This window comes from Oncorhynchus kisutch, linkage group LG28, assembly GCF_002021735.2.
Source record: "Oncorhynchus kisutch isolate 150728-3 linkage group LG28, Okis_V2, whole genome shotgun sequence".
NCBI lineage: Eukaryota > Metazoa > Chordata > Actinopteri > Salmoniformes > Salmonidae > Oncorhynchus > Oncorhynchus kisutch.
In genome coordinates this window covers 17,228,202-17,247,821 of record NC_034201.2, presented here as the reverse complement: position 1 = coordinate 17,247,821, position 19,620 = coordinate 17,228,202, and the positions used below count along the sequence as shown (strand labels likewise).

The 19,620-nt window shown below is 42.4% G+C and overlaps 2 protein-coding genes and 1 long non-coding RNA gene across 6 annotated transcripts in view; all 3 read right to left on the bottom strand.

Annotated features, from left to right (window-relative positions):
* Positions 1–216: 216 nt before the first annotated feature.
* Positions 217–5,641, bottom strand: LOC116358079 (uncharacterized). The gene is made up of 3 exons (XR_004205915.1): positions 5,477–5,641; positions 4,768–4,830; positions 217–1,172 (listed from the first exon to the last, which is right to left on the bottom strand). It is a non-coding gene; the product is annotated as an uncharacterized LOC116358079 (long non-coding RNA).
* Positions 5,642–9,344: 3,703 nt separating this feature from the next.
* Positions 9,345–15,027, bottom strand: LOC109875662 (myelin proteolipid protein). Of its 2 annotated transcripts, none has more exons than XM_020468075.2 (7): positions 14,861–15,027; positions 12,368–12,554; positions 11,977–12,133; positions 11,457–11,634; positions 11,269–11,342; positions 11,036–11,101; positions 9,345–10,537 (listed from the first exon to the last, which is right to left on the bottom strand). In XM_020468075.2, the coding sequence occupies exons 1-7, from the start codon at positions 14,862–14,864 to the stop codon at positions 10,463–10,465; spliced, it is 741 nt and encodes a 246-aa protein (XP_020323664.1). In that variant the 5' UTR covers positions 14,865–15,027; the 3' UTR covers positions 9,345–10,462. The 2 variants fall into 2 exon arrangements, with proteins under 2 accessions (XP_020323664.1, XP_020323663.1); XM_020468074.2 differs by lacking the exon at positions 14,861–15,027 and adding an exon at positions 12,948–13,385.
* Positions 15,028–16,290: 1,263 nt separating this feature from the next.
* Positions 16,291–19,620, bottom strand: part of LOC109875676 (neuroligin-3) — a 29,343-nt gene continuing 26,013 nt past the window's right edge. For all 3 annotated transcript variants that reach the window (XM_020468093.2, XM_031808423.1, XM_031808422.1), the window contains one exon: positions 16,291–18,151. In XM_020468093.2, the coding sequence (XP_020323682.1) occupies positions 17,311–18,151 (841 nt within the window). In that variant the 3' untranslated portion in view covers positions 16,291–17,310. The remainder of the gene's footprint in view (positions 18,152–19,620) is intronic.

Genomic DNA, 19,620 nt, shown 5'->3' with positions numbered 1-19,620 from the left:
CGAAACAGTCCCATGTGGCACAAACACTGACCAAGGAAACAATCACCCACAAAATACCCAAAGAACATGGCTGCCTAAATATGGTTCCCAATCAGAGACAACGATAAACACCTGCCTCTGATTGAGAACCAATCTAGGCAACCATAGACTTATATAAACACCTAGAATGAACACAACCCCATAAATCTACAAAAACCCCTAGACAGTACAAACACCCTAGATGAGACAAAAGCCATACATCACCCATGTCACACCCTGGCCTAACCAAAATAATAAAGAAAACAAAGATAACTAAGGCCAGGGCGTGACATTACCGACCAGCTTCATTACTGCAGTAATTAAATAATAAAGTTGGATTGTTTTGAAGAAATCTAAAGGTCTCTGCTTTTGATTACAATAATTCCACCACACAGATCACATTACTTTTCCAGCATCCTCACTTTGGGGTATCTCACTGCACCCTCATATGCCGTGTCTTGAAATATGCAGACAGACAGATTAAAAGCACATTTACATTGTAATACTACTACAGCCAAATTTCTATCTCCACCCATAATGTTTGGACTTTAAAGCATTCCCAGAAGGCATGGATTATTGAGTCATTGTTCGTTTTACACTTAAGACATGTCTCTGCCGTTGTGCTGTAGAATTTGTGAATTTTGTCTCTTGTATAATAAATTCTATACATTAGTTTATACTGAATTAAGCATACATTTTCTTTATCATTTAGAGTCATAGAATTCATGTTGGCCCATAAATTGTGTGTGAAGTCATGCTAAGAATATGAATGACTGACATAATCAAAGCTCTATATATTTTCCCCAGGGCTCTACTGAGTAATGTGATTTCTAGTTGGAAAAAACTTCTGTTCTGTACATACTATACCCAACCAATTAGCCAATGTCCATGTTCTTTGTTTCAATAGGTTGTTCAACTGGAAGCAGAGACCTGGACCATGACCACCAAGGGTGTGTAGACCTCCATGATTCAAAAAACTGTACACTAGCCTATATGTAAAACATCACTTCTCCATCATGAGCAACAGCGGTATATCAACGCAGAATGAGTGTGCTTGTGTGTTGTAGAAGTCAATAGAGCGCAGGTGGTTTGGACCATGAAGTTGAATACTTCCCTCAAGGGAGACGACAGCTGGATCCTTAGAGCGCCAGACCCTGATGAAGAGAAGGGGAAACCACGGTAACCCAGCCCAAACAAAAAGACACCCACTTTACGTTTTAGGAGACACCAGAGACACATTTATCTCTGTTTAAGACATTAGCTAATCCCCCCCCCCCCCCAACATCGGACACCCCCTAACTTCAGACACTATCTTGCGGTTAGAGGATTAAATCACCTCGAGCTCCACATTTAAATGGACTGGAAAATAATAGTACGTTTTGCGACAAAAGACACCCTTCTAGCCAGCTGAGCACCGATTTTCATTGCAATTTATGTAAGTTAAGTTAGTTATATACACACACATTTTATGGGACACGCTGTACAGTCGTGGCCAAAAGTTTTGAGAATGACACAAATATTAATTTTCACAAAGTCTGCTGCCTCAGTTTGTATGATGGCAATTTGCATATACTCCAGAATGTTATGAAAAGTGATTAGATGAATTGCAATTCATTGCAAAGCCCCTCTTTGCCATGGAAATGAACTGAATCCCAAAATAACATTTCCACTGCATTTCAGCCCTGCCACAAAAGGACCAGCTGACATCATGTCAGTGATTCTCTCATTAACACAGGTGTGAGTGTTGACAAGGACAAGACTGGAGATCACTCTGTCATGCTGATTGAGTTTGAATAACAGACTGGAAGCTGTGGTGCTTGGAATCATTGTTCTTCCTCTGTCAACCATGGTTACCTGCAAGGAAACACATACCGTCATCATCGCTTTTCACAAAAAGAGCTTCACAGGCAAGGATATTGCTGCCAGTAAGATTGCACCTAAATCAACCATTTATCGGATCATCAAGAACTTCAAGGAGAGTGGTTCAATTGTTGTGAAGAAGGCTTCATGGCGCCCAAGAAGGTCCAGCAAGCGCCAGGACCGTCTCCTAAAGTTCATTCAGCTGCGGGATAGGGGCAACACCAGTACAGAGCTTGCTCAGTAATGGCAGCAGGCAGATGTGAGTGCATCTGCACACACAGTGAGACAAAGACTTTTGGAGGATGGCCTTGTGGCAAGAAGGGCAGCAAAGAAGCCACTTCTCTCCAGGAAAAACATCAGGGACAGACTGATATTCTGCAAAGGGTACAGGGGTTGGACTGCAGAGGACTGGGGTAAAGTCATTTTCTCTGATCCCCTTTTCAATTGTTTGGGGTATCCGGAAAAAAGCTTATCCGTAGAAGACAAGGTGAGCGCTACCATCAGTCCTGTGTCGTGCCAACAGTAAAGCATCCTGAGACCATTCGTGTGTGGGGTTGCTTCTCAGCCAAGGGAGTGGGCTCACTCACAATTTTTTTAAATATATATTTTTAATTTTACCCCTTTTTCTCCCCAATTTCATGGTATCCAATTGTTTTTAGTAGCTACTATCTTGTCTCATCGCTACAACTCCCGTACCGGCTCCGGAGAGACGAAGGTTGAAAGTCATGCGTCCTCCGATACACAACCCAACCAAGCCGCAACCGGTCACGGCCGGTTACGACAGAGCCTGGGCACGGACCCGGAGTCTCTGATGGCACAGCTGGCACTGCAGTACAGCGCCCTTAACCACTGCGCCACCCGGGAGGCCCGGCTCACTCACAATTTTGCATAAGAACATAGCCATGAATAAAGAATGGTACCAACACATCCTCCGAGAGCAACTCCCAACCATCCAGGAACAGTTTGGTGACGAACAATGCCTTTTCCAGCATGATGAAGAACCTTGCCTTAAGGCAAAAGTGATAACTAAGTGGCTCGGAGAACAAAACATCAATATTTTGGGTCCATGGCCAGGAAACTCCCCAGACCTTAATCCCATTGAGAACTTGTGGTCAATCCTCAAGAGGCAGGCAGACAAACAAAAACCCACAAATTCTGACAAACTTCAAGCATTGATTATGCAAGAATGGGCTGCCATCAGTCTAGATGTGGCCCAGAAGTTAATTGACAGCATGCCAGGGTGGATTGCAGAGGTCTTGAAAAAGATGGGCGAACACTGCAAATATTGACTCTTTGCATCAACTTCATGCAATTATCAATTAAAGCCTTCGACACTTATGAAATGCTTGTAATTATACTTCAGTATTCCATAGTAACATCTGACAAAAATATCTAAAGACACTGAAGCAGAAAACGTTGTGTAAATTAATATTTGTGTCATTCTCAAAACTTTTGGCCACCACTGTATATTATAAAATTTGACTGCGTGACAGACCATACATCATTTAATATCAAACTTTGAAATGTAGCTAACGGATTTCAGATAAGTCATTTTGTTTTTTAACCTGAAGGCTAGCCAACTATCTAGTAAACACTTCGGATACAAGGTTGGTGTCTCTTTTTGTTGCAGGAATTAAATTCCTCTGTTTTAATACCCAATTAAAATCAAACACTCTGTCAATTCATAAGAATTTGTATGACCCTTATTTGTATAAAATGGACAGAGCCCTGTCTTAAAGTCAACCAGCATTTATTCACGAGAGTACTGCTCATTACACATTTTACCACAGGTTATAAACTGAAAATGATGTCAGCGTTTTCTAAATGTTCCGTCTCTTCTTGACACTGACAGAAAGGCTCTATAGTTCTCAAGCCTTCCCACCTCGCCTAGAGCCAAGGTCAGCCTGTGTAGATAAGCATTCTAGCCAGTCTGGCGATATAGTTCATTCATTTCTACCAAGGAACAGACAGTCATTGTTCTAATTCTTGATTATATTTACACACATTATATTCAGTACTAGGATTAAAAAGAAAATTCATACATATACAGTAACATATTCGTATTCTGATTAGTACATATTCAGTAACATAATAGTATTCTGATTAGTCAGTCCTGATTGAAATGTATACATAATTAGTCATCATTGATAAAAATTCCCTTAACACTTTTTAACTAAATTAAACGGATATATCTTGTAATTAAACAAAATAGCAAAGTGGCCAATAACTTGGGACTGTATGCCGATAATAGGGGACTGTTTTTTTTTGCTAAACCGGTTATCAAAAAGCTGCTAGTAGTAGTATTTCCACTGAAATGTCAAACATGCTAATTGCTAACCCATTAGCTAACATTTTTACAACACCAATAATCACTAAATATTGATGGCTTGATCACAAGATAATACTGTTGTAGGTAACATATTTCTTAAACACTGTTCAATATTCCGATAATAGGGGGTGCTACGCTAGTGATTTATTGAAAGTATTAATCGCGATTAACAGTTGAGTCTGATTTTACATTAATGACGCTGGTCTCTTAGTCTATTGGTCTACTAACATTCCCCACCCCCCACAATTTTTCTCTCTCAAGTGAGCCAGAACTTCCAAAGAACCCCGCTGGTCTCTCTTCAGCTGAATCCAGCCCTCTTACCTGTCCTACTTTACACAACACCCACAGCCCTACAGTGATACCAGATGTTTACCCACTGATCCCCGAGTCAATTACCCTTGCCTGTCAGGCACATTAAAGGTGCTATACATGAAGGAGTTTTTAGAATTTTGGCATTGTAATTTCAGAAAATGTCCATAATATGTCTGCAGTAATAGTGGAAGTATAGTGTTTCACAGTATTACTTACCTGCCAGTGTTGTGATTGTCTGAGATATTTACCTATTGATTTCTCTCACCGGGCCGGCTTCTGTTGTCAAAATGGGAAAGCTGTGGCTGTGTAATCTAGTGGGAACACGGGCAAGCGGACAATGTAGAAATCGCCCTGTCATTTCCTGTTTGCAAAAATTCTACACTGTCCGCTCAATTGCAGGTTATGTGAGAAAACAAGCACTGGATAGTGTAGGGAATCTAAATCACTGTAATAATCAAAAATATCATTTTTACAGCTGTTGGAAGCTGGTGGACCAAAACCGAAAGTAAAAGGCTCAAGCGCGAGTGTCCAGAGGAGATTTGTTTTGAATACTGTTGCAATTCCCGTCTTCCACATAGCAGAGAAATTCAGAAAAATTCTGTATACAGTTGAAGTCGGAAGTTTACATACACTTAGGTTGGAGTCATTAAAACTCGTTTTTCAACCACTCCACAAATTTCTTGTTAACAAATTATAGTTTTGCCAAGTCGGTTAGGACATCCACTTTGTGCATGACACAAGTCATTTTTCCAACAATTGTTCACAGACAGATTATTTCATTTATAACTGTATCACAATTCCAGCGAGTCAGAAGTTTACATACACTAAGTTGACTTTATCTTTAAACAGCTTGGAAAATTCCCAAAAAGATGTCATGGCTTTAGAAGCTTCTGATAGGCAAATTGACATAATTTGAGTCAATTGGAGGTGTACCTGTGGATGTATTTCAAGGCCTACCTTCAAACTCAGTGCCTCTTTGCTTGACATCATGGGAACATCAAAAGAAATCAGCCAAAAAATGGTGGACTTCCACAAGTCAGGTTCATCCTTGGGAGCAATTTCCAAACACCTGAAGGTACCACATTCACAGTGGTGGGCCGTCAGGGCCAGCAAGGCCTTCTCTGCTGGCCTAAACATCATCAGAATATAATTTAAATATATATATATTTTCCCACAAATATGTATTAAATTATTCCCCAGAGTAAGAGTTATACTCTTCATTTCATAGCTCTCCTCTTGGTTGCACTGCTTCCAGCACCAGGTTGAGATTTGGAGGGCTGGTCTTTATATTAGATCTTTTATCCAATCATATTCAGCCATCATGTGTTGCCAGGGGTCTAAAATCTGCCCTCAGGCCTTCAGAATCAACAGTGTGGGCGCTTGTAGCTTAAAGTGAATGGAAATGAAAATTTAGTGTCAACCAATCAGCTTTAGAGTTGGCTATTGTACGCCTGCTGGCTGGCTCCACAGGAGAGGCAGGTCCTATATGGGCAGGTCTATGCAGAACCTCAGAACTAGGAAACTGAATTTGATAAACGAATTAATTTGCGTACTACTAAGCTGTTTTTTCAACCCACAATGGCGGAAGGAGGAGAGGATATAGATTTGGTCGAGGATATAATTATAACGCCTTTCCCGCCTGTCACAGGCGGGAAAGGGGTTCATTCGCCACTTTCAAAGTTCCAACTACGAGCGCTATCAATGGCTCACAGGCTCCGAGAAGCACTGCAAACTGAACTGCTGGGAATGCCTATTATTTGCAAGTGATCGATTTGGTGTTTGGAGCCACACTGGCTTTGCAAACTTGTCTAACCAAGGCAGCAACGAGACACCAAAGTATGGCTGGGCACTTACAAGCAATGGTGCTTTTGAAAACTTTTGGGGACACCCGAGTGGATCTACAGCTCAACGAACAAGCGTGCAGGGCAACGGGAGCTGCACAATGAAAAGGCATTGTACTCTTCCCCTGCAATTCTCTGAATAGAAATGTACATTTCAAGGTGACGCAACGCCTGGTTATACTGCATTTCTGTCTAAATGTATAGTGTCTAGAGCCATGGCATCATAATGATGGTAATAAGAGGTGGATTAATTCTGGTGGGACTGTGTAGGACCTCACTGAAGGCCCAGGCCCCAGGCCCATGGCAGGCCACTGCACATTCATCTGTACAAACAATAGTACTCAAGTAAAAAGACCATGGGACCACGCAGCTGTCATACCTCTCAGGAAGAAGACGCATTCTGTCTCCTAGAGATGAACGTACTTTGGTGTGAAAAGTGCAAATCAATCCCAGAACAACAGCAAAGGACCTTGTAAAGATGCTGGAGGAAACAGGTACAAAATTATCTATATCCACAGTAAAACGAGTCCTATATCGACATAACCTGAAAGGCCGCTCAGTAAGGAAGAAGCCACTGCTCCAAAACCGCCATAAAAAAGCCAGACTACGATTTGCAACTGCACATGGGGACAAAGATCGTACTTTTTGGAGAAATGTCATCTGGTCTGATGAAACAAAAATAGAACTGTTTGGCCATCATGACCATCGTTATGTTTGGAGGAAAAAGGGGGAGGCTTGCAAGCCGAAGAACACCATCCCAACCGTGAAGCACGGGGATGGCAGCATCATGTTGTGGGGATGCTTTGCTGCAGGAGGGATTTGTGCACTTCACAAAATAGATGGCAACATGAGAATAAAAATAATGTGGATATATTGAAGCAACATCTCAAGAGATCAGTCAGGAAGTTAAAGCTTGGTCGCAAATGGGTCTTCCAAATGGACAATGACCCAAGCATACTTCCAAAGTTGTGGCAAAATGGCTTAAGGACAACGAAGTCAAGGAGTGGCCATCACAAAGCCCTGACTTAAATCCCATAGAAAGTTTGTGGGCAGAACTGAAAAAGCGTGTTCGAGCAAGGAGGCCTACAAACCTGACTCAGTTACACCAGCTCTGTCTGGAGGAATGGGCCAAAATTCACCCAAGCTTGTGGAAGGCTACCCAAAACGTTTGACCCAAGTGAAACAATTTAAAGGCAATGCTACCAAATACTTATTGAGTGTATGTAAACTTCTGACCCCCTGGGTATGTGATGAAAGAAATAAAAGCTGAAATAAATCATTCTCTCTACTATTATTCTGACATTTCACATTCTTAAAATAAAGTTGTAATCCTAACTGACCTAAACTGAGTTTAAATGTATTTGGCTAAGGTGTATGTAAACGTCTGACTTCAACTGTACATTTACACTTTAACAATTTGAAATAGTTTTATTCATGAGTTTTTTTGAAGAATGTCAACAAAATAAGGTCCGCCAAAGATAAAATGCATTTATATGAATGCTGTTAAGTAGAGAAATTGTCTGTTCAGTCGGAAATTAATATCCAACTCGTCAGTGACAACTGTGTGGAGTTTGTGGCAGCAACGATGTGAGCTAATTACAGTATTATAGACACTATGTCCTGAAATTTCTTGTGATCTTCCATGTAGAAGAACCCTTTACCTTTTACCTACTCTTGTGTAGCTTGTGAGCAATACATGTGCGTAGCTCAAAACATTCTGACCCTACAGATGTTTTTGTAAAAAACAATCCAGGCCCCTTCAGGATCCGCCCTTGTCTCACAAACACCGCTTTAGCGCGGCCCCCGTTAATCTCAAAAAACAAGAAATAGAAATAGACTGATCCAATAGTACAACTCAGAAGCTCAAACACACAATGTTTAAAAGGGGTTAGAAGTTTCTAATCAAGCCAGCTTGATAGTGGGACTCATTGGGTTAAGTTATTTGATACATACTTACGTAATTTTATTTAACTAGGCAAGTCTGTTAAGAAACAAATTATTATTTACAATGACGGCCAACCCCGGCCAAACCCTAACAACACTCTGCCAATTGTGCACCGCCATATGGGACTCCTAATCACAGCCGGTTGTGACATAGCCTGGAATCAAACCAGCGTCTGTAGTGCCGCCTCTAGCACTGAGATGCAGTGCCTTAGACCGCTGTGCCACTCGGGAGCCCAAGTGTATACATACATACACTCGCTCGCTCTTTCTCAGAACATTTCCTTTTTCCAGTGCGGGGTTTGCAGTAAGGCCTTGTGGGACGTGATGACCGCCATGTTTCTGCATGGGAGAGTGATCCACTGTGATGGCAGCTTTACTAAAACCATGTAGGCCCCAGGACTTCTCATCACCTTGGAAAAGCAGGCACAACAGTGTCCCCCCTGGAACATGGTCACCAAAACAACCATTCTGACAGATTACTTGCTAACTTTGTGTTTGAAGGTTTTTTGTATGAGTTATATTTCCAAAGTTATCGTCAGTTCTTGTTTTCTTCACTGACACTGAACGTATTATTTTGTTAATCAGTGTAGATAAAGGGGAGGAGACAGGTTAAAGAAGGAATTTTACAAGTCTTGAGACATGGATTGTTTATGTGTGCCATTCAGAAGGTGAATGGATTGAAGTGCCTTTGATTGAAGTGCCTTTGAACGAGGTATGGTAAGTGCCAGGCACACCGGTTTGAGTGTGTCAAGAACTGCAATGCTGTTGAGTTTTTCACGCTCAATAGTTTCCCATGTGTATCAAGAATGGTATCAAGAATCAATGGTATCAAGAATGGTCAGAGGAAATCCAGGCAACTTGACACAACTGTGGGAAGCATTGGAGTCAACTTGGGCCATCATCCCTGTGGAATGCTTGACACCTTGTAGTCCATGCCCCAACGATATGAGGCTGTTCTGAAGGCAACTTAATATTAGGAAGGTGTTCCTGATGTTTTGAATACTCATTGTATATCTGTAATAAAGAAAAACACATGTAAATAGTTTGACAGTTTCCATCATTTATGTCAACATATTTGAACTGTGAATAAAATATGAATAACATTTTACTGTTGTAATATATTGCTGTGCATTATATTACCCAAATGGACAACCTCACTGGAAGTTTTGTTTTACAATGACAATGAAATGAAGCACAATATTTTAATACCTTGGGTTTAAAATGGCTTTGATTAAGTTTAATTGCTCAATTCAAAATCAACACAGCAACCCTGTGGTTTAAAAGCAGAGAGCATTAATACACGTGGATAATGAAAACGAGTTATCTTAGAACTTTAGCACCTCCACAGAATTGGGTTTCCTTTCACCCTCCACACGGTAATCATGTAAAAGGACAAACAATACATACTTATACATCAAGAGTGAGTGCAAAAAAAGATGCCATAAGTCCTTTGACACACTTAGACAAGAGAGACTCTCACATTTCACTTGAATGTACAGCACTTTGGCACATTCAGCTGTTTGCTTTGGTTACAGTAACGGACAGCTCATTTACATACACAATCTAAAGCAAAAGCAGCTAGATCATGTTCACTATCTATATAGATATCAGTAAGCGAGGGGACTGGGGTGTAATTCTTAGTTCTGATAAGCATGGAGAGCAGTCATCTCTTTCAAGTCACTCAGATTTAGAGGGCTGAATCCACATAACACAATCTGACAATCATGTCAGGGACACTTCATAAAAGCCAAAAAAGTATAATTGCAAACCAAAACCAGAGACGCTACATCCAATGTAAAAGAAAAGGAGCAACAGACATCAGAGAGTCATCTTCCTGGACTGAGAACCGAGGGGATAAGACTGGTGAGCAGGAGGATGGGAGGGGCTCGAAGTTATGATGACCAGGGGGAGGGGCTTGAAGTTATGATGCCCAGGAGTTCTATTCATCTCTTAGGCTGTTGTTGAAGTGATAAATCAGATGGTCAAGATGATCCATGTGTCAGTTAGCAGAGCCCTCCAGGGAAGCAGCCAGCAGTAGGTAGGGGAATCAGGCTGCAGGCGTGTCTGAGGGGATGGATGAATGTTCAGTAGTGTGATGTGTAACGGCTCTCCTCAGGCCCAGTCTATGGGCGGATGAAGACGTGACAGGGCACCGTTTCTAACAGCGCAGCCCTTTTCTGCCCAGGAACCGCAGCACTGCATAGTTATAGGTGGTAGCTACCACATACAGAAACTAAAGAGAGAGAAAGATGGCGAGAGAGAAGGAGAGCGGGACAAAAGAGAAGAGTTTTAAAAGATTTAAAAAAAGGTTTTCACAAAAGTGCAGCTGCATTCAGACGACATGTCAATTATTCAATAGCCTATAGGGCATCACAAGATGATCTCTTTTTTTGTGTGCACACATTTATCACAGGCCTATAGAATACTCTAAGTCAGTTCTCTAGGGATTGGTTCGCTTTTCTATTACGACCTAGCTGGTCTTATCACCTTAATCATTGTTGAAAATCAATAAATATTTACTGTGCTGATGGACAGTATGATAAGATTGTTCTTTTTCTCTGAATTGTATTTTTCTCTGCCAAATAACCTTAAAATGAACCCCCATACCTCTCTGGTGGTATGCCTAAAACTAACCCCGTTGGAGCTGCAAAATCAAGTCATACTCTGAACCTAAACAAAGACGGTGACAAACCCCATAGACTCATAAGTCTGGGTGGACATTCTTACTCACCAGAGCCAAGAGAGCAATCCCTGCACCAGCAAAGGCAGCGATGTATAGGTCATAGGTGACAAAGAACTGCCGAGAGAAAAAAAGGTTTCTTAAATAGTAATGCAATGTACATTGAATTGCTATTCAGAATAATAATTTAGCTGTGTGTTTTGTGGGTTTATGAAAGGTTACATAACCCAGAAACACACTAATTCTTTCAAAGTAGTTTTAAGACAACACAAACAGTAACTCACCTCTTCTGTTTTGCAGATGGATGCCAAGGTCATTCCACAAGCTTTCCCTGGCATTGCATTCCAAGGCAGCAGACCTAATGAGAAGCTTGTCTCATTAATGTGAAATTAAAAACGGTACATTTTAAATGTAAAAAAATAAAATACTAACATACGGTGGCCCGGCTAGCTCAATCATAAGCTAAACGTACCATACTGCCGAGCATCCATGCAGATCCAGCCATGCTGGTTGATGCTGGGTGTCGTCTCAGCCAGGATGTTGATGTTGTGGCAGGTCTGTGCCATATTAAAGAAGAAGAAGACGGGTATGGCTGTGAAGGCAAACACCGCCAGCCAGATCACTGCCAGGACGTATGTCACAATGATGAACTGTGGAGCAGCAAGCAGAGCCGGTCACAGGAAGTTATTGGTCAAACTCCAGGGGGGGATACAGGATGTGACATAACATGTCCTATAAGGCTTCATTACTACAGTCATACAACACTATAGAGGGTAAATACTCTAACAGGAGCCTAATATCCCTGAAGCAATACAACAGGGATTCATGGATAATTAACTCATGGATAATTATCTATAAATTGTTTATGGATTAATTCTCAACCAGTGGGTAGATTACATGATAGAGTAGGCTATAGTGCCAATATTCTTTTCGCAACCTAAGAAGGAGGTGATGTCATTCCCTCTCTCTCTCCTCCCTTCCTCCCTCCTCACCGTCAGACTAAGGCAGCGGCCACATCTGGTGCTCCGGAACTCTCCGAAGGTCTGCTTGACAGCGCTGGTGGTGTAGAATCCCTCGGCCAGCAGCAGGATGCAGTAGAGGAAGAAGAAAGAGGCCAGGCCATAGATCACGTACTGGAAGTACTTGATACTGGGTGACAAGGACAGGTCATAATAAGGAAAGGTCAGAGATTCCATGGTGGCAAAAGGTGCTGTTGAGAGGTGTTTTCTCTTAACCTATCTTAAGGAAGGGTTACCAATACTACTACTACTGCTGCAAGAGCCTTTACATTTCTGTTGCTTGATTTGCACAACCTATCTATAAATACAAACAATTAAATTAGGTTATTGCACTTAAACAGAAAAGTTTTAAAGAGTCACTCACAACGAGGCCAGGATAACATAGTCTTGTATGTTACGAGCGAAGTATGTCTCGACGAGCACCTTGGTGTGTGCCAGTGCCTCGTGCCCGCAGCCACAGAACAGTGCCATGCCGGTGAAGCAGAGCAGAGTGGAAACCAGGGAGGGGTAGGGCACTGCCCCCAGGCATCGGATACAGCAATCATAACAACCTGGTGAGGGGGCATAATACATCAACACACTGGCGGCACACACCAACACACAGCACATCTACGACACAGTCCAGACATCTCTCAGTCACCCTGCTTGGGGAGCTGTTAAACAGAAAGACTCCACTGCTTCTGCCAAAATTCCAACAACACCCACTATCAACTTCCATCAACAGGCATGAAAGCAACAGAAAAATTACAGCGAAAAACAACAGCGAAACCAAGTGCAGTGTATCCAATCAAACAATGTTAAAGTGTCTATACAAAACCAGCCGCCACTGACTTCACAGCATTCTCATACACTTCCTCCAATGTAAGCTGTGCTGGGGAAGCAGATAACAAACATCCAGACTGTTAATGGCTGTATTGGTATAGGAATCAGAGAAAGAGATGCACCTAGGGCTTTGCAAAGCCAAGGCTGTCTGACCGGAAACATCTGTTCCTTTCGATGTTGTGCTCCTCAACAACAAGCAAAGAGTTTATAAATCAGTGATGCTAAAGGCTCAGCTGCAGGATATTTTCACCAAAAAACTGCTCTGTCTGCAATGGTTTCATCCGTGTGTAAAAGCTCCTCAGCTCCAGCCAACGCCTCACAGCTCAGCCCCTCTACTCTCTAGAGTTCATCCCTCTTTCTCCACCAACCGCCATCCACCACAGGCGTCACCAGGACAGGAGGGAGGGGAGAGAGAGGAGAGAAAGGAGAGGGCACTGAAGGATGGGTTCCAGGGGCCTTGAGAGAGAGCCTGTCTTTGTGGCGGGAGACACAATGCCCTTTGTCTTAGCTAGGAGTGGAGGAGAACAAAGGCCAGTGATGTCAAACAAACAAAGACCACACTAGCACCACCACACACACACAAACAATCTAATAAACAAGCCATGAGCATGTGGGCGGGTGGGGCGGGGGTCAGGGGAGTTTCTCCACCACCAGGATTCTCACAGTATCACTGGCAATGTCAGTACTATGCGCCCAGGCCAGCCTACGGCTACAGCTGGCTGGGACTGGTACCATGGCACTGAATGAGTTTCTATGTCAGCAGGGGGTGGGGACCGTAGTTCAAGTGTTCAAGGGTGGGAGGAAGCACAATAAATGGGAGCGGGAACTGAAATATCTTCACAACAACAACCATGTCGCTCATTAAAGTTGTATGATCTATAAACCCCATTCGGGAAGGGCAAACAGTGTCATGATCATACATAATAAATGATTGAGCTGCGGCAAATGTTCCACGCAGACTAAACATTCCTGTAATCTTAAGGTTTGTGTGATTTTAGTGGGTAGGAATGAAAAGAGGATATAAATTAAACAAACTGTCATTTAAATAAAAACAGCAACAGCTTGGAGGTTGTTTGAGTCTCTGGAAACTATATAGGCCACAGACACCCCCTCTTCAGCTGTGCTCTGAAACACCAGTTAGAATGACAAATGTGCCATGATAACCCATGAATAAAATCACAGCAAAGACATTACCAGAATGCATTGAAGGATCATACCAAGCCAAGTCTTTACTACATACTAAATCTGAATTAACTTTAGTGTAGAGAAACTATTTTTTTTGACGGAATAGTAGTGATGGAAGAATAGCCGGCTTAAACTTGTCTCCAGAGTCAGATGGAAGGCATGTAACAAAGGATTTCATGCAAATTTGCTAATTATGCCCTGCACAGTGTGGGAGTGTGAAAGCCTTTGACACGATCGACCTTGCATGACCTCTGTGCTGCCTACGCTGGTCATCTGTCTATCTGAACCCTAATTAGTTCAAGCCACCTTTCAAAAAACGTTTCACAGATATAAGCTGTGTGAGAGAGGTGGTTTGATTAACATTTGAACATAATTGATATATGGTTATATTGAATTTATTTGAATAACATGTTTTATGTTCAAGAAATGCCAATTAAAATGAGTAACGAGTATCAATAAGCTTGGCTGATCAAAACGTTCAAAACTGGCTGTTTAGTCTACAATACTACATATGTATTCCTTTATCTATGTGTTACCTGGAATCAAATTCTATCAATCCTGCCTACGCTTCCAATGTTGCGATATTACCAATGTTGTGTTATAATATGAATAACCCATGAGGTACCCACAAGTGGACATCATAATATTATCAGACAATCATATAATACAATCAACTTGCAATAAAACCAGTAATTATCACAATATTAATGAAGGCTTCATATTATTCTCCAGTGAAGAAACACAAACTTCTCAGAAAAATTATATTTGAAAAGTAGATGAATCATATTCCACAGACCAACTTTTAAGATATTAATAGAAAATCTGAAAGACTCATTAGATGACCACTTACCCATGTTCAGAGAGAAGTATGGGGTTATTGAGGTTTGGCTTGGCGGCTTTGTGACTGTGATATGAGGATATGAGAAGTTATTCCCCACCACTCCTATATGAATCTGACTTGCGCTTTTGTCTAACCAACAATAGACAGACCACCAGCTCACAGAGCCAGATCTTAAAGACACAAAGTCCCTTTTCAGCCATTGACCATCACTAATACAGCCCTGGGTTCAACATTAGGGACAGTGCAGGGTTCAAAGGCCCTAATGAGTTTACACTTGCATTTCAATCACTCTCATGCATACCAAGTACACACAAAACACAAAGACTCTCTGAACAATTGTATTAGTATAATATATAATTTCCCAATGTTTTTGAGCATACAATATAGCTCACTATTTGAATTATTTTATACAGTCATTATTGCTCATCTTTATCAAGGGTGTCAATAATGTCAGACCCCACTGTAAACGTGATCATCATGTGTGCTGGATGCCTGTTGGAAAGGTATTCAGTTCATTCTCTCTCATTGGCCAGGCTATTCATGGTCTGCATAGTATCTGTGCTGCCTGTCTGAGGCACGTAAAGGTCGCCATACGGTCAGTTAAAGCAGACGCTGGCTGGTGGGTGCGTTTGACTCTTCAGAAAACATAAGAGATATGAAGAATATACAGACAAAGGAGCAAAACAAAAAAGCAGACCATGTAAATGCCACTGGACTGACATTGAGGAAGTAGACTAACAAGGGGACATTGAGGGCTGGGTCCAGCTGCTGCTCTCCCTTCATCACTGACCCAGTTGATGTCAAAGCCCTTACAATGTTCCCAGTGTGCAGCAGGAGCAAACAACACACTGTCTTTTTGGAGTGTGCCTGTACCCTCTTATCTTCCGTGGCTTTCCTCCTTTACAGCCCATGACCATCATACGGCTACAAATGTATCATAATAACATCTGATCTCCACTGGGCCCAGTCAAAATGAACTATTGCCCTGCCGATGCCCAAAATCTAAGATGAATGGTTTTTCTTTGTTTACGGTTGAAGAATCCTGTTGATACTGTATGTAATACAATTTAATAAGATTGGCCATCTAGCCACATCTGACTCATTATAAAGATGATGTATTATTTTGACAAGACGACCACTCCGTTCCAAACAAATCTTTAAAAATAAGCCCATTGATATTAATCTACGATTGTATCCAGGAAAGCCAGGTGATAGTAATTCTAAGAGGGATGTGTATTCTCCCAGAATAACACTGTGAAGCCCATTACATTCAAAAGAGCCTCTTATAGTAATGCTTGAAAACATTTTATGCTCCAAAATCGGTGTTTTCTGTAAATGGGATGAAGCGCTTGGGGGAAATTCAGCTTGCTTAGTCTGCAATTGTTTGTATAAACTATGTCAATACCTTCATATTCATATAAACAAACAAACAATTTAAAAAAAGTGCTGGTCTAAGTTTATTGTGTACAAACAAGCCAAGCCAATGGAATCACATCAGTTGGTTAGAGTATGTGCCATCTTAAGCTATTGTCTTTTTATAATAAAGCAGAAGTTGTATTCCCACAACGTGTTCAGCAAAATAAGACACAGTTAACTGAAAATGAACAAAGACACTTAGACAGACGAGCATAGATCGGAGTACAACACTAAATATGATGAAAGCCAATACTTCAAACAAAATGTCAAACAAATTTCTTAACAATTTACAGCTTTACATTACACTTCAGAGTGTAAACACACACGCGGGCACACGCACGCACATACTGTATATAGGGGTGATATATTGTTCATATTCAAATAGAAATATTATTGGATAAATGTGATACTTTTACTACAAATTGTAATCAATGTTGTAGTAAAGGTTCAAATGATCACAGTCACAGTAACATAGTATTTCTGCAATTCTTTAGTCAGTAAAAAATACCCTTTTAAGTTGAGTTTAACATGAGGAATATGTATAAAATTGCTTAATAACACAGATTTTCTGCTTTTTACAAATGTTATTTCAGTCAGTGATGAGTCCAGATGACACTTGTTCCACACAGAAGATCAAAACAGATATCATAGGAAGAAAAAAAGCTTCCCGTACAAATCCAACTGTACAAACATTATGCTGAGGTCGTACAAGAGAAAGTTCCCAAAAATGTTACCATCAAAAGACAATGGGAAATAAAAAGCACTTCTCATTTTAACCAGCTCACAAGTCTTGAAATTGATGATTAAAAAAATGACACTGCTTATAGACCTCCCTCTATGAGGAGAGGAGGCAGTAGTATATTGGCGGCGATTCTGCACCATTTGACCAGGAAAAGCTTTGCATGGCTCTTGCAGTATGAACATAAACTAATCCCAACCCAACTACTGTTTGTATTAATTAATGTACAGCACAGCTCGCCCCTCAGCTCACCTCTACAATCTCTGTCGACTGTGGTCTGTATATCTTCTGTCCCAGGCTAGGTCTAGACCCGGGTGGTGGAGTGGGAGTGAGGCAGGATGGTGGAGTTGTACCCGGCTGGGAAGGTGCTGTAGGGGTGCATGTTGGGCAGGCCCATCAGGGAGTTGGGGATCATTGTGATGTTGTTTGGCGTCATCAGGGGGATGTCGTCTGGTGAGCGGCGCAGGGTCAGGGTGTAGTCCATGTTGGGGGAGAGGTGCAGGGGGTCGTGTAGATCAGGGAGGTCGTGGAGGTCATGCAGGGTGTCACACTGGTTCATCTGGCTGCACTGGGTCATCTGATGGGACAGGCTCTCGTCGGTGGTGGTGTGGCTCACGTCGTTGCCGTTGCTCTGCCGCTGGGGGCTGGCCTGGTGGGGGCCACCGTGGCCACCCTGCCGGCTGCGCTTGTCCTTACGGTAGTAGAGCGCTGCGAAGGCCAGCACATTGAGGAACAGCAGCGAGGCACCCACAGCGATGGTGACACTCAGCTCAGTAGAGTAATCTCTGGGGTTAGCCACGATCAGAGGACCCGTCTCCTCCCCATCACTGCTGTGGGCCGTGGAGACAGGCGGACGCTTGGTGGTGCCGGTTCTCTTGCCGTTGGAGTTGGTGGTGTCCTGGGGAGGTACCTTGGTGGTGGTGGAGGTGTAATGGAACATGTCATGGAGGTTATACAGGTGGGGCACCAGGTGCTTCCAGAAGGCTACCTTGGTGGCGCGGTAGTGGTCGCGGATGCGAGGCTTCAGGCCAATGTGCAGGTACAGCTGGTCATGGGGGTTGTACTTGGACCAGGCCACCTCCTCAAAGCGGTTGGCCTTGGTATGGATGAACTTAGTGTCCTGGGGCACTGGCTTGTTGGGGTCACTGCAGACATGCAATGAAGACAGGGGTCAAAGACAGGGCATCATTGATAACATACATAGAGAAGTTATTCTTTCAATTGCTTCATTATGGGAGATGTCAACTATCCTCGTAAAGCCGGTGATCCCGCAAGCTTTCATTAAACGCTGCACAGATATCCATTCAGCGTTTAATGTAAGATCGCGAGAACGGCAGCTTTGTGAGGCTAGATGTCAACAGGCAAGTTTTGCTGGTCAAAGCCAGTTGTAAGCTGACAAGACTGGTTGATGTACATAATGTCACAGTCTTTTTTCAAGTGCTAAGCATTCCCTACATCAGGGATGGGCAACTTTGATAGGGGTGGGGGCCACAAAAAAAACTCTGAACTCTTCTTGAGGGGCCGCAGCGGCTCTGCATACCCACATCCATACCCACACATGCAGTCAGAGCTGGTCCTAGCCTTTTGAGGCGCGGAAGTGAAATTGCGTGTAAAACACCTTGTGAGCAAATCATTTTAGCAGCCCCCGTGTTGACAGTAGAGAGAAAAAAAGTTGTAGAGTACATTTCCAGCAATTCTACACATTTTGTCATGGGGCAGAGGGGAAAAATTGCAGTTTTACAGTTAATTTCCTGCAACTATACATATGTTGCTATAGGGTGGAGAGAAATGTTTGCAGTTTTGAATATGAGATCTGAGTGATTAACAAAATCAATGGGGGGCCCCCGGTTGGTAATTCGACCATGATTACTACAAGTTTGGAAAACTGGCTAGACTAATTTACCAATCCATAAAAGAAAATCCTGACTCAGGCAAATTGAGGCAATGTCAGTGATTGATGCACAACCAAAATTCGAGATTGCACCTTGTGTATTCTGCTGTTCTAACTCTCAACAGTAAGTTGAGACCCCGCCAGTTGCCCATCCCTGCCCTACATCTTTCATTTTAGCCCATCTAAAACCCACTTTCTACTGAGCATCTGTGTCTACATCAGTGTTTACTGTAAAATTTTTATAGAGACTAATTCCCGTTTTCTGCTGTGACTTAAGCAGAGGTGTAATGCAGCAAGGCTCCATTTTAAGATACATGTGAAGTGTGTCTATATGTCTATAAATATTGGTTCTTCTGCACAGGCTTCAATACAGCATAGAATATGATTAGGACAACTCTTTCCATCTATCATTTATAGCATTTCTTAGACAAATACAGACACAAATGGGAAATATGAAATAATGACCCCATCCTTTTCCTATACAAGCATACCACAATCAAGACTGGATTCTGTCTGACCAGGTCTCGGGGTGCTGTACTGACCTGTCTGACCAGGTCTCGGGTGCTGTACTGACCTGTCTGACCAGGTCTCGGGGTGCTGTACTGCCCTGTCTGACCAGGTCTCGGGATGCCGTACTGACCTGTCTGACCAGGTCTCGGGGTGCCGTACTGACCTGTCTGACCAGGTCTCGGGGTGCCGTACTGACCTGTCTGACCAGGTCTC

What these genes read in the sequence shown, in the direction of transcription:
- LOC109875662 (XM_020468074.2), bottom strand. Translation starts at nt 12,987, where the DNA reads ATGTTTCCGGTCAGACAGCCTTGGCTTTGCAAAGCCCTAG. An exon ending in TTGGCTTTGCAAAGCCCTAG is followed by an intron (nt 12,555 to 12,947) that starts GTGCATCTCTTT and finishes CCCCCTCACCAG; the next exon opens with GTTGTTATGATTGCTGTATC. An exon ending in CCATCTGCAAAACAGAAGAG is followed by an intron (nt 11,102 to 11,268) that starts GTGAGTTACTGT and finishes TTCTCTCGGCAG; the next exon opens with TTCTTTGTCACCTATGACCT.